At 47.0% G+C, this 15,290-nt stretch overlaps 1 protein-coding gene across 1 annotated transcript in view; it reads right to left on the bottom strand.

Moving 5' to 3' along the window:
- The window catches only part of Fam178b (family with sequence similarity 178 member B), a 110,654-nt gene extending 96,180 nt beyond the window's left edge, over window positions 1-14,474 (bottom strand). The window contains 3 exon segments of the mRNA XM_052745149.1: window positions 10,664-10,777; window positions 13,039-13,100; window positions 14,243-14,474. Of these exon segments, the coding sequence (XP_052601109.1) occupies window positions 10,664-10,777; window positions 13,039-13,100; window positions 14,243-14,455 (389 nt within the window). The 5' untranslated portion in view covers window positions 14,456-14,474.
- Between the last annotated feature and the right edge of the window lie 816 nt (window positions 14,475-15,290).

Below are 15,290 nucleotides of genomic sequence, written 5' to 3'. Positions count from 1 at the left end.
GCAGCTCTTATAAAGGAAATCATTTAATTGGGGCTTGCTTACAGTTTCAGAGGTTCAGTCCATTACCATCATAGCAGGGAGTACAGTGGCAGGCAAGCAGGCAGTTATGGTGCTAGAGGAGTAGCCGAAAGCTTTACACCCTGACCCTCGGGCAACAGGCAGAGAGAGTGACTGGGCCTGCCATGGGCTTTTGAAACCTCAAAGCCCACTCCCAGGGACACACCTCCTCCAAGACTACACCTCCTGATCCTGCTCCAACATCCCACCAACTAAGGACTAAATGTTCAAATATATGAGCCTGTGGGGGTCAGCCTCATTCACACCACCACGTCTGTAATCCCAGAAATTGGGAGGTAGAGGTAGGTGGGTGAAATCTGAGGTCAGCTGGGAGACCTATTTCAAAAAATGAAAACAAAGACTGGCCCAATCTTCCAGCTGCTCAAGCCAAAGCCTCTGGTGTCCCCTGCTTTGATTTTCTTCCTCCCATACCCTCTAGTCAAAGAATTAGCAAACTGTCACTTTCCCCTGAAACAGCCAGAACTTGCCTGCCTTGCCCAGCTGCCAGTAGCTCTGGCCAGCAACGTCTTTCCCAGATTAACTGCCGGGACCACATGTGACACTGTGGTACAAGTGTCGTGTCTTCCACAGTTTCTGGATTGTGACTCCTTCCTTCAGGTGAACTGAGGAAACTAAAACTCCCCTTCCCAAAGGGGTCCCCCAAAGTCAGAGAGACTCCCCGAATCTGCAGAATCTTCCTCTGATCCACCATACTTGACAGTTAGAAGACACCCCATACTGTAGAGGAGTCCTTCCTCAGGCCCTGGAGGAGGGAACGCTGCAGGGAGAGGCTAAGCCCCTGAGCAGGTGGGCAAGGTGGGGGCGTTTCCCATGCAGCCCATCAGCAGCTATGCCTGTGCAAGGAGATCTCCAGAAAACCCCAAAGGATGGGTTTTAGAGCGTTTCCTGGGCAGTGGCATGCCCAGAGAGAAGAGGACAGCTCTGTGCTCTTCTCAAAAGTCACCTGTGTGTTTCTGTTCCTAGCGTCTTTTATGACAAGCAATCTAAGTGCTTCTGAGTCCTGTGAGCCACCCCAGCAAATTCACTGAACCGAAAGAATAGGCTCTCCTGTCTGAAGGCCAGTCTCTACTGAGTCAGAAGGAAGGACAAGTGAAACGATCTGAGCTTGTGACTGGCATCTGGAATGGGGTCGGGGCAGTCATAGGGGTGGAGTCCCCCACTGTGGGATCTGATGGTCTCCAGATAGACAGTATATTAAGTACAGAGGACACTGCCTGGTGTCTGCTACTAAAACACTTGAGCCCTGGGAGAGAGAAATCCCCCCATCTTCTGTACTCAGAAGTCTTATGTGTTGTAGGGTGAGTACAAGAAAAGAAGCCATTTTAGTTTTTATCAACACATGCTTTCTGCCCATGGCTCCCTTCTGTCCCTGTTCCACCAGTCTGTCCTTAGTACAAGATGTCATTCAGATCATGTGTCAAATCAGCAGTGGCCAGCTCACTTGGAACAAAAAACTCCAAGACCCAGCACCCACCTTTAGTTCCCCAACCTGTGTCCTTGCACGCACCTCACTGATGCCTAACACACCAAGTGTGTTTGCACCAAAGCCCCCAAGTCTGGCTCTCACTGCCTTCAGATTTGCTGAACAGTCGCCTTCTGAAAGGCCTTTCCTCAGCCCTCATCCAGCGACCCCCTCCCGGCCTTCCTTGCATCTCCTTCCCATATTGTCCTCTACCGTCAGCCTTTCATATAACTTGTCTTGTTTACTGTGTCTCACTGGGCTGGCAGCCAGCAACATGAGGGCACAGGGCTTGGTACAAGCTGACAATAAACACTGATGAGATGAATGAGTGAATGAACCAGCAGGCAGAGCTACGGATGCCTGGTGCCGTACAGACTGAATGCCTGTGTCTCTCCAAAGTGCCTAGTTAATCCTAATCCCCAATGTGGCAGTGGTCTCATCTTTGGCTGGAACATTCATGAAGGAGATTATTGCCATTGATGAGAGAACCCAGGCTGGGACTATAGCTTGGTGGAAGAAGGTCTGCCTGGTACACATACAGTCCTAGGTCCAACCTCCAGTACTGGAAGGAAAAATCCAAACACACTCAGAACAACTCAGAGAAAGAGGTCTCTAGCCCTCTTTCTTCCAATTGAGGACACAAGAGCTCTCCCCAGAACCTGGCAGGCTGGCACCTTCACCTCTAACTCCCAGGCTCCGGAATCCACTGTGAAAAGCACATTTCTAAGAGCTGGGTGTGGTAGTAAATGCCTTTAATCCCACCACTCAGGTGGCAGAGGCATGCAGATCTCTGAGTTCAAGCAGACCTGGTCTACAGAGAGAGTTCCAGAATTTCCAGGGCTACACAAACTCATGAAAAGCAAAACAAAAAAGAAAAGCAGATTTCTGCTGTTTATAGGTGCCTAGTTCATGGAACTCTCACAGCTTAACTAAAGGGCTAAGATACATGATATATTATCACTGTTTTATTGCTGTGAACAGACACCATGACCAAGGCAACTCTTATGAAAGAAAGCATTTGATTAGGGGCTTCAGAGGTTTAGTCCATTATCATCATGGTGGCATGTAGGCAGGTGCTGGAGCAGTGGCTGAGAGCTACATCCTGATCCACAGGCAGAGAGAAAGAGCCTGGACCTGCCATGGGCTTTCGAAACCTCAAAGTCTACCCCGAGTAGCACACTTCCTCTAACAAGGCCATACCTCCAAATCCTTCTAATTCTATCAAAGAGTTCCATTCCCTGGTGACTAAGCTTTCAGCTAATAAGCCTATGGAAGTCATCTTATTCAAACCACTACATTCCACTCCTTGGCCCCTACAGATTTCATAGCCATATCATAATGCAAAAATGCATTCACTCCAACTTTAAAAGTCCCCAAAGTCTATCACAGTCTCAAACTTGTTTAAAAAGTTCAAAGTTCAAAGTCTCTTCTGAGATTCATGGTAATTTGTTAATTGTGACCTTCTATAATATCAAAATAAAAAAGCAGATTATATACTTCTAACGTACAATGGTACAGAATATACGTTACCATTCAGAAAGGTGGTACGGGGGTGGGGGGAGGGGAAGGGAACTATGATGACTATTCTTGGTTGTCAACTTGACTATGTCTGGAGTGAACTACAAATCCAGAAATGGAGGGCACACGTGTGAGAGATTTTCAGCTTGGTTTGAAGTGGGTGGATCCACTTCTAATCCAAATCTTTGAGGTAGGAAGATACACACTTGTGATCCGGATATTAAGGCTGGAAGACACAGGCCTTTAATTCAGATCTTGAGGTGAGAAGACTCACCTTTAATATGGGCTATACCTTTAGCTGGAAATCTATACAAGGACATGGAAGAAGGACACTTTTGCTCTTTGCCTGGTTGCCCTCACCTTGCTAGCACATCTATTCCTTCACTGACACTGGAGCCTACTTCTTTAGGATTCCAGCATATATAGAAGATTAGCTGAGACACCCAGCCTCATGGGACTCAGCAGCTACTAGATTCTTGGACTTTCTGTTCACAGCTATCCACTGTTGGATTAGCTGGACTATAGTCTGTAAGTCATTCCAGTAAATCCACTTTATATATAGAGAGAATCATCCCATAAGTTCTGTGACTCTAGAGAACCACAATACAGATTTTGGTACCAGAAGTGGTTCTAAAGAAACAGAAGTATAAGGATGAATCTTAAACTTTTAAGTATCTGGGATAGGCTTTTCAATTCACCAGCACCTTAGCTACTGAAGCCTCTCCAGTCACTCCCTCTCCTGGGAGCTCGGAGCGTACTGAAAGCCAATGGTGTGGACTGTATTACAAACATAAAGAGATGAATGCATTTGATTATCCTGAGTCACCCATTGTGAGTGGCAATGGATTTGGTGACCCTGTATATGAAACTTTTGACAGTTTGGGGGAAAATGATGTCTCTGGCTGGATAAATTGATAAAGGATAGGAATGAGCTCTGTGATAAAATTAACCAATGTCAGAATATAGTGAAAGACAATAAAGAACTCAGTGATAAAATTGATGGCGGGGAGGGAACTCTAGATATGCATAAACAGTTTAAAGGTTTCTAAGTGTGCCCTGGAAGAGAACCTTATCTTAAGCATCCACAGAGCCCAAGTTACATAAAATCAAACCAAAAGCTCTCATTATAAGGTTTGTTGAATTATATCAAAAATTCAAGTACCAGCCTCAGAGGATATCAGTGGTCAATGTAAGAGCATTAATTGGTAAAGAACTGGATCCTATAACTTGGGATGGGGATGTGTGGGAGGACCCTAGTGAAGCTGAGAACTTCGAACCTTCATGTTCTCAAGAGTTTATCTCACCTGAGGAAGTCGTACCTCAACCCTGCCCCTTGAAATATCGCCTTTTTCCTCCTTCACTGGCCGCTAAACCAGGAACGGCTTTCTCTGAAGGAAATGCCAGGAAGACAACACTGGTGACGCTTAAGGCCTGCCAATAGCTGCCTCTAGACCTATAACCAGACCTAAGGTAAAGCAGGCTCCGGAAGAGGAAGCAGAAAGTGCAGTCAATGAGGAGGTGCGCTAAATTATTAAAGAGCTCAATGAGTTTGCTAATTCATTCCAGCGTAAGTCTGGGGAATATTTGGGGGAATGGATTTTAAGGGTGTGGGATGATAGTGGAAGGAACATAAAACAAGATCAGGTTGAGTTCACTGATACAGGCCCTCTGAGTGGAGATTCTAGGTTGCAAAAGGTTTCAAAAGCTTGAATGCTTGGCTAAAGTGTTTGCCAAAAGCTGGCCTACTGAAAAAGGCTTGGAGATGCCCGATGTCCCTTGGCTTAGTGTTGATGGAGGGATTTTAAGGCTCAGGGAAATCACAATGCTAGAGTGGGTACACTGTGTAAACCTGATCCTCCATGACAGGGAAGCCCAGAAGACTCCATGACAGGGAAGCCCAGAAGACATGCCCTTCACAGGTCCTAAAAGACACAAAATGGTGAGAGGGGACCCAGTACATTGAAGCGTTTAGTTGTCACCCTTTTCCTTGTGCCAGACCTTAGGGTTGGAGGTGCTGCTGCTCAACCGAGTGAATTAAATGCAGTGCTTTTAATTGAGACCTGAGGTAGCAGGGGCCAGATGGCCAACGGCAAGGTGATCACAGTTATTGTAATGGGCAGCATAGGCAAACCGATGTTCTTAATGGCCTAATGTAATCATCAGCACAGGCAAGGTGAATTTCACTATGGCATGACTGGTATGGACCTCTGGTACTGGCTAATCAATCATGGTGTTTCCAGGCATGAAATAGGTAAGAAGCCTACTGAATTTTTGTTCGATCTGTATAAGCGGAAAAATCTCAAACAAATGAAAGAAAGGCTCCATTGGATGGTGGCAAAAGGTGATCTTGGCCGATGAATCAATTTCCAGACTTAAGCCATACCCAGAACCCCTTGAACAAAGGGAAGGCCAGGTTCCCCTGAGGAAGGACCTTGATAAAACACCAGAAGTTTCATTGTTAGCCTTTCTCCAGTCCTTCCCAGAGGGACCTATGGCCTCCTACAAGGGTAACTGTAAACTGGAGGAAAGGAAATGATCATACTTTCTGGGGTCTGTTGGATACTGGTTCTGAATTGATGCTGATTCTGGAAGATCCCAAGAAACACTGTGGCCCTCCAGTTAAAGCAGGGGCTTGTGGAGGCCAGGTGATTAATGGAGTCTTGGCTGAAGTCTGAGTCACAGTAGGTCCAGCAGGTTCCCAAACTCATCCTGTGGTTATTTTCCCAGTCCCAGAATACATAATTGGGATAGATATACTTAGAAGTTGGCAGAATTCTCACATGGGCTCCCTGACTTGTGGAGTGAGGGATATTATGGTTGGAAAGGCTAAATGGAGGCCTTTAAGGTTGCCTTTGCCAAAGAAAATAGTGAATCAAAAACATTATCACATCCCTGGAGGGACCACAAATATTAGTGGCACCATCAAGGACTTGAAAGATGGCAGGTGGTGGTTCCCACCACATCTCCCTTTAACTCTCCTGTCTGGCCAGTGCAGAGGATCAAGGAGGATGACAGTTGACTGTTGAAAACCCAATCAGGGAGTAAGTCCAATTGCAGCTGCTGTACCAGATGTGGTGTCCTTACCTGAGCAGATTAACACATCTCCTGGTACATGGTATGCAATTATTGATCTAGAAAATGCCTTTTTCTGCTGGGCGGTGGTGGTGCACACCTTTAATCCCAGCACTCGGGAGGCAGAGCCAGGTGGATCTCTGTGAGTTCGAGGCCAGCCTGGGCTATGGAGTGAGTTCCAGGAAAGGTGCAAAGCTATACAGAGAAACGCTGTCTTGAAAAACCAAAACCTGTCCATAAGGACCACCAGAAGCAATCTGCCTCAGATGGCAAGGCCAGCAGTATACCTTTATAATTTTAACTCTCCTGCCCTGTGTCACAACTTAGTAAGAAGGGATCTTGATCATCTGTCTTTTCCAGAAAATATCACATTGGTACACTATATTGATGACATCATGCTGATTGGACCAAGTGAGCAGGAGGTAGCAACCGCTCTGAACTCTTTGGTAACATATGCATATCAGAGGATGGGAAGTAAGTAAAGGGCCTTTTTCCTCAGTGAAGTTCAAGGAGTCCAGGGTTGTGGAGCATGCAGAGATGCTCCTTCCAAGGTGAAGGATAAATGATTTTACTTGGCTCCTCCCACCACCAAGAAGGAAGCACATTTAGTGGGTCTGTTTGGGTTCTGGAGACAGCACATTCCTCACTTGAGTGTGGTATTCCTGACCCATACACCAAGTGACTCGGAAAGCTGCTAGCTTTGAGTGGGGCCTGGAGCAGGAGCAGGCTCTTCAACAGGTCCTGGCTGCTGTGCAGGCTGCTCTATGGCATGGACCATATGATCCAGCAGACCTAATGGTACGTAAGGTGTCAGTGGCAGACAGGGATGCTGTTTGGAGTCTTTGGCAGGCCCTATAGGTGAGTCACAGAAGAGACCTTTGGGATTTTGGAGCAAGTTTCTACTCCAGTTACAAGGCCATCTGATGCCAAGCATGCACCCAGAGCCTCATGGGATGTGCCTTATGATTGGTTGACTGAGGAAGAAAAGACAAGGACCTGGTTTACTGATGGTTCTTCATGTTATGCAGGCACTACCCAGAAGTGGACAGCTGCAGCCTCTTTACAAGCCCTTTCTGGGACAACCCTGAAAGACTTAGGCAAAGAGATATTTTTACAGTGGGCAGAACTTTGGGCAGTATACATGGTCATACATTTTGTTTGGAAGGAGAAATGGCCAGATGTGCAAATGTTTACTGGTGCATGGGTTGTAGCCAATGGACTGCCCGGGTGGTCAGGAACATGGAAAGAGCACCTTTAGAAAATTGATGAGAAATACATCTGAGGAAGAAGTATTTGGATAGATTACCAAATGGGCATGGGATGTGAAGATTCATGGGATGTGTCCCATGTAAATGCTCATCAAAGGTGACCTCAGCAGAAGAGGAGTTCAGTAATCAAGTAGGTAGGATGACCTGTTCTGTGGACAGTCAGCCTCTTTCCCCAGCCATTCTCATCTTTGCCTCATGGGCCCAGGAACAAAGTGGCCATGGTGGCAGAGATGGAGGTTATGCATGGGCTAGACAACATGGACTTCCAGTCACCAAGGCTGACCTGGTTATAGCTGCTGCTGAGTGCCAGGTCTGCCAACAGCAGAGACCAACACTGAGCCCCAGACATGGCCCCATTCCCTGGAGTGACCAGCCAGCAACCTGGTGGCAGGTTGACTATGTTGGACCACTTCCTCTGTGGAAAGGACAACTCTTCGTCCTTACTGGAGTAGATACTTATTCTGGTTATGGGATTGCCTTTCCTGCAAGTAAGGCTTCTGCCAAAACCACCATCCTTTCAGAATGTGAACTTACAGAAGGTCTTATCCACCAACATGGTATTCCACGCAGTATTGCTTCTGACCAGGGAACTTACTTTACAGAGAGAGAAATATGACAGTGGGTCCACGATCATGGAATCCACTGGTCTTGCCATGTTCCCCACCATTTTGAAGCAGCTGGCCTGAGAGAAAGATGGAATGTCCTTTTGAAGACACAGTTACAGCATCAATTAGGTTGCAGCAGCTGGAAGGCTGGAACAGTGTTATCCAGAAGGCAGTATATGATTTGAATCTGCATTCAACAGATGGTGTGGTTTCTCCCATAGGCAGGACCCGAGGGCTCAGGAATCAAGGTGTGGAAAGGAAATAGTTCTTTGCCTGCTTGCCCTCACCTTGCTAGCACATCCATTCTTTCACTGACACTGGAGCCTACTTCTTTGGGAATCCAGCATATCTAGAAGACCAGCTGAGACACCCAGCCTTGTGGTACCGAGCAAGTACTAGATTCTTGGACTCTTTGTTCACAGCTAGCCATTGTTGGATTACTTGGACTACAGCCTGTAAGTCATTCCAATAAGTCCCCTTTATATATATATATATATATATATATATATATATATATATATATATATATATATACACACACACACATATATAAATTTATATATATATATAATATATATATATATTCATTCCATAAGCTCTGTGACTCTAGAGACCCTTGACATAGTGAGCATCGTGAGGAAATGTTGGACCAAAGCAAGATTGAAAACCAGCAGGGCAAACTCCAAATTCTGCATTTGCATATCCAAGTGTCCTTCATATATTCAACTCCTTTTGGCTATGTTGACTGCAACACATTTCTCCATCTTGGGTTGGTTCCAAACCCAGTCTGTAGCTCTTCTTGGAAGGCATCCCTTGACTCTGGCATCTCCAACATCATAGGGTCTCTGATGAAATCCAGACTTTACCTTCACAGCTTCATGTAATGGCCTCTCTGGGCCTTGATTCAGGGATACCCCTGACACACATCTGGTCTCAGTGGCTTTTCTTAACCATGAAGGGAGATTCTACAACCCCTTTCTTGTATTCTTGACTCTAAAGCCAGAACCATGTGGCTAAGGCTGCCACGTTCTGCTGCTTTTTAGGGCTGGTATTTGGCCCACTGATTTAATATCATTTGCATCAACTTTCTGTTGTCCACGTTTCCTTCATTGATTAAGCTTTTCTTTAATTCTTTTTCAAAAGTTGGAAGCTTAGCTGGGTGTGGTCTTGCCCTGAGGTCACCATTCTCTTTATTCAGTATAGCATCAAGCTTTCTTTTTATCTCCTTGAGCACTGGATTTAGCTCCACTACATTTCCCAGTGCTCCCTTTCTCCTCAAACTGTAAATTGTTTTACTTTTCCTTGCTCAGTTTCCCATTTTCATTATAGATCTGCATAAGACTGGCAACTAATAACCAAGCAACAGAGTCAATACTGTCTGTCTTGAAATCTGCTGCCAGTGCCATTAATCTAAAACTCTTCAACTTAGCCTCAGGCAGATTTTCCAGGACAAAAAGTAGCCATATTCTTTGCCAAAATATCACAAGAATTGTCTCTACATTTCTTACTAATAGTCTTCCCATCTCAAACTTCTTCAGTTGACCCCTATAGTTCAAATCACCCTCAGCACCACTGTCTTCCATGCCTCTACTTGGATGGCCCCTTACCCACTTTCTAGTCCAAAGTCTTCTGTATTCCTCCAAAGAACAGCATGGTCAGGTCTGTCACAGCAAAATCCCACTCCTGGTACCAGCTTCTGTCTTAGTTACTGTTGTGAACAAACACCATGACCAAGGCAACTCTTATTAAAGAAAGCATTTAATTGGGGGCTTGCTTACCGTTTTAGAGGGTTAGTCCATTATCATTATGGTGGCGAGCATGGCAACATGTAGGCAGGTAGGTACTGGAGTAGTAGCTGAGAGCTACATCCTGATCCATAGGCAGAGAAAGAGACTGGGCTTGCAACGGGTTTTTGAAACCTCTAAGTTACAGGGACACACTTCCTCCAACAAGGCCACACCTCCTAATCCTCTAATCCTTTCAAAGAGTTCCACTCCCTGGTGACTAAGCATTCAAATATATGAGCCTACAGGGACATCTTTTTTTTTTTTTTTTTTGGTTTTTCGAGACAGGGTTTCTCTGTGTAGCTTTGCGCCTCTCCTGGAACTCACTTGGTAGCCCAGGCTGGCCTCGAACTCACAGAGATCCGCCTGGCTCTGCCTCCCGAGTGCTGGGATTAAAGGCGTGCGCCACCACCGCCCGGAGGGACATCTTATTCAAACCATCACACATGGAAAACAGACTATCATAAAGATGGATTCCATTGTAGTTCCCAGGCATCTGAGAACTCATGGAGTGGATGAATTCTGCCCTCCCTCAAACCATAGCCCACGAAATCTGAGTCAACAAAGCTAGACCACACACTGATAGCTACTTTCCCTCCTCCAGTCAGAGGAAGATGAAAATTTCATGCGACCATAGCCTCCTCTCTAAAGGCCGTTTTCAGTTAAGACTGTGGCTTTTGTGTAGCTAGTTCCCCATGAGATAAGGTCCTAGGAACTTCACTGATCACTGGGCTGCTTGTGGTCCCTGTGTCCTAGAAGCCCAGCAGCAGACAGAAGATTGGCTATTTCTTGAATTGACTGTGGCCATAAGAAGAGGAAGAGGCACAAACTGCGGGCTGAAATTCTGCCCACACCCATAAGAGGCCCTGCTCCTACCTGTGCTCAGGAGTGAGCACTGCTTCTCTGTCGTCTTCGACACATTCAGAGGAGTCAAGCTTGGGATGTTCCTGCTGCAGCTGCTGCTCCCATTCCTGCTCCAGGGCCTGTTCTCTGGGGGAAAGGAGAGCCTGAGTCAGTCTCAGCACTGCTACCTGCTCTCCACCCATCTCCCCAGGCTAGTGATTTCCCCCACCAGCAGAGCACAGCATGCCTAGGAAGTGCAAGGCCACATTCCTGGTGTCCTAAACCAAGGCTCTGATACTTACTTCCTGAGGGACAGAGCTCTGCTTTGTCTCCAGTGGGCAATGATGAACGAAGGCAGTCTTTGCCACACAATGTTCAGTGTGTCTTTATTTGTGGGTCTTGTTTTGACATTCGCTCATTCTGTAACATCCCCAGATCTGGGCCTACTCTTCTATTTCCAGGGCTTAGCCACATGATGAGAGGAAGCTTGTACTCTCTGGTCCTTGGCAGCCTCAACTCACCACTTGACTCTCCAGCCTCAAGAGACCAGAGCCTTCCCTTCCATCACCACAGACCCTCAGTATGAAAAAATTCCATCTCCTGCCAAGGCCCTGAAAGCAGCCCTATACCTGATGATTTCGAGCCCATGTGACTGGCTCCCTCTCATGTCTGAGTCTTCATTCCCCAAACAACCTAGAACCTGGCAGCTCACCACACGACCCAGCAGAAGCTCAGAGCCCTCCCCAGACCCCACCCCTTCAGCTCTGCTGTTTCTTCACCATCACACCCAGGTACGTTCTTCCAGGACAGTCTGTGGGATCTTTCTTTTTTTTTTTTTTTTTTTTTTGGTTTTTCGAGACAGGGTTTCTCTGTGTAGTTTTGCGCCTTTCCTGGGACTCACTTGGTAGCCCAGGCTGGCCTCGAACTCACAGAGATCCGCCTGGCTCTGCCTCCCGAGTGCTGGGATTAAAGGCGTGCGCCACCACCGCCCGGCCGGGATCTTTCTTTAACATGCAGAAAAACATACTTCGGCCTCTTAAGGCGCTTCCATGATTCAGTGGGTGTGCGTGTCCAACCGGTTTACTACACCACTGCTTTATCTCCCACTCACCCCTCTCACCTGTCAGCACCCAGAGTTCCTGCCCCAGCCTTCCAGGAGCAGCATGGCCTGTCCTATCTGCCTTTACAAGATATCACCCCTCCCTCTCCAAGGTTCAAGGACAAGCCTGCTATTTGGGGCCCTAAGAAGCAACTTGATAGTACTGAAAACACCAGATTCAAGATATTTTGGGGTGAGGAGAGTGGTACCATCAACTCCTATATCAAGTCTCCATCTCAAGCAACAACAACAACAATAACAACCAAACAACAGTTCTGAGATATTAAAAACCAAAGTAACTATAGAGGAAGGAGACAGATTGACTCTGGAGTGGACAGAATGGGTAAAACCAGAGACAACAACTGTTCAGCCCATGTGTATACCTAACTATACTCTGTGAGCAAGAATGCAGGTCTGGCAGTTCTGAGAAAAGATCCTGGGAAGGCGGGCATGGATGATTCCAGTACCAGTTAAGAGGCAGGAACTCCACCTGTGCTCAATGCGCACACACACTGACGTGCATTTAGTTTGTGTGCACACATGCACACAGGAAAAGGACGCAGAGGAAGAATTAGGTCATGAGAATAATGAATCATCATCTGCTCACACACCATCAAACGCAGGCCAGCAAACAGGCCCCACACACGAGCAGCTGTTCCTGGCCACTTCACAGAGTGAAGTATGTACTGTGCACAGGAGGAGTCTACAGTTCCACTCCGAAGGGCCCTTCCACGCAAGCCAACCTCCTCCCTGAGAGGCCACTCCAAAAGAGACTGACAGGTGCTGGTCTCTGACACCAGCTGCACCCCTAAGGGACTTCTGCTGCTGACCAACGTGACTTTTGCCTTCAGAAACTGCAGAGGAACAGCATTCAGAGCCTGACTTCTCTATGAGAAGTGGCTGGGCTGTGAGGCAGGAAGAAGGTGAGCATGATCAGATAAAGTGAGAAGGAAAATGGGCCAAAGGGCTTCAGTACTGGGACAGGACAGAGGCCAGACTCAGGCTGGACCACAGCTGTCTTCTTTTCCATGTCCCTCTGATGGGACACCCTAGTGGCATGAACTGGATAAGGGTGAAGGCTGGGAGGAAGAGAGACCTGGGATGAGGGCTTCGCTCCTGATGTGGGTAGAGGTACCCCCTCCTCTTAGACCTGAATGTGAGCCTGTTTCTTACTAGTCAGAGCACACAGGGCATGTCATACCTGCTGGGAAGGATGCCCCATCCCCACAGGGGGCTGCCCAGAGTCCTCAGTCTACATTTGTTTCACAAATGACAGACAGTCCTATGACAGACCTCACCCCATACTCACCTCTTCTCTTGCAGTAAGTAATCCAGGTTGTTGACATAGTATTCTGAGCACCCAGAGGCAATCTGGAAAGACAGGACACAGGCATAGGGAGGAAAGGGAAAAACAGACAGGAGAATTTGACATTAATGCATTCTGCTCACTTTTCTGAACAGATGATACAGTCATAGGATTTTTTAAAAATTCAAAAGTATGGAGGTTCTCTCCCAGTGCCGTCCCACCAGGTGAGCGTGCTTGTGTGCTTTCAGATGTTGTTATACAAGGACAAGAAAGCAGTAATTTCATTGGTCCCTGTAACTCAAATGGAATATGTGACATGCCTCATCCTGTACTCTGCTCTTTCCAATCAGAAATACACCTTGAGTGTCATTTCATATCAAGGCCAAAGAGATTGTGTATGTGTATGTGTGCATGTGTATTTTGTATGTATATATGTGTGCATGTATATGTATTTGTGTGTACGTGTATATATGCACATGCGTATGTGTGTATATGGATATATATGTGTGCATGTATATTTTGTATGTATATATGTATGCATGTATATGTATTTGTGTATATGTGCATATATGCACATGTGTATGTGTGTATATGTATATATATATGTGTGCATGCGTATGTACCTGTGTGTGCATGTTATGTGCTCAATTAACATCGTCAGGGTGTTCTTAGACATGAACATGACTAGAACATCATTCATTCCTTCTCCAGTGGTAGGCATTTAAGCCACTAACAATCTTGTGCTACTGCAAATAGTTGAAACACTATGCTTGAAATAAATTTCCTGAGCCCATGGGCCCTTAAGTGTCCCACACTCTACTTCCCACAAGGACATCCTTGAAGTCTCCACTTAGGATCTCTATTATTGCACTTCAGTTACTGTCTTTGTGTGCTATCAAGCCCTGGCCCTGAGGTCCCTCCTTGCTTTGAGACCAATCCTTAACATTAGACATGAAAGCCATGAGGCCCCAGCAGAAATGCATTGAACATGGTGTTACCCCGGCTTTCATTAGCAAGGGTTGGGGATAGAACCATGGGGAGGAGAGGAGTCTGGCTGGAGAGTCCTTGGGCTGGAGAGCGGTGGGGTATGTAATCAAGCAAGAATTGGGTAGGGGGCTGAGTGGGCACTGGCTTGTGGGCAACTAAGATGGGTCACTAAAAGGAGTGGCCCATGAGGGGAAGCCAAGGTGGCCACCGGCTTACTTACCTTTGGAGTCACGGCCTGTTGGCTTGGACCTGCCATGTTCCAGAAGAGTTCCTCTAGTGAGGCCAGCCCCACCTTCTGGTCTGAATCTGGGGGCTCCTTCTCCAAGTCCTCATGTGGTCTCCTGCAGGCCTGAAGTACCTTCTTTTTCTTGTTTAGGAATTCTACAGGTGGTGGGCTCCAGTCAGTGGGGAACGAGTCTCGAGGCATCTGCATTTTGGACCTCTTCAGTGATTTGGGAGGTGGAGCCACTGTGGAGCTTCAGAGTTGTGGCCCTGAGCAGAGAAGGGAGAGAGGTCTAAGAGGCTGCACTTCAGGTTAGGCATGAGGATGGGCAGAGCAGTGGCTACTTGGACTCCTGTGGACAGGAAAGAGTACTATGGGGTCCCTGTCAACTCCATCAGTGTCCCAGACATCAAGTCACACCAGGTAAGAGAGGGACAATTTGGGATTGCGATGTGTGGCTTGCAAGGGTAATAACTCCTCCACCATGACTGCCTTTGGCCCTGACCTCATCCTGTCTCTACCTGTGCTGGTAACGCCTACCTCTCCGCAAGGAAGACTAGCAAAGTCTTCTGGGGGCCTGGCCATCTGAAAACTGTGGGATGCTCTGTCCTTAATGGAACTCCTTTGACAGGTGAGGTGACCTTCAGAAGAAACCTAAAGACTCTAAAACACTGTGTTTCCAAGAAGGAGGGGCCTGGTAACCCAGAAGGAATTCCTTCTCCAGTCCAGGCCTATCACAAGGAGTAGGTACTGGGCCTGAGGTCAGACAGCTGAGATGAAGGGCCTCCTGACTCTTCACAGCAACACAATGGGCAAGCAGAAGGATTCTGACTCTCTTTCTCCCCCACCCCCTCTGTGTGTGTGTGTGTGTGTGTTTGTGTGTGTGTGTGTATGTCCAGCACCTCTCAGGAGAAAAGCTGTATTCTGAGATGATGTCCCACATCATCTGGTCTGAGTTCAGGGGCTCCTATTCCAATTGGTGTCATCCTGTTTGTTACAAGAGGTGGGACAGGGTAATCAGGTCTCTACCATGTCTCTGAAACCT

The sequence above is a fragment of the Peromyscus californicus genome, unplaced genomic scaffold (assembly GCF_007827085.1).
Source record: "Peromyscus californicus insignis strain IS unplaced genomic scaffold, ASM782708v3 Scaffold_19__1_contigs__length_69161282, whole genome shotgun sequence".
In the NCBI taxonomy this organism is placed as follows: Eukaryota; Metazoa; Chordata; class Mammalia; order Rodentia; family Cricetidae; genus Peromyscus; species Peromyscus californicus.
The sequence above is the reverse complement of the archived record's forward strand: the minus strand, read 5'-3'. Positions and strand labels throughout refer to the sequence as shown.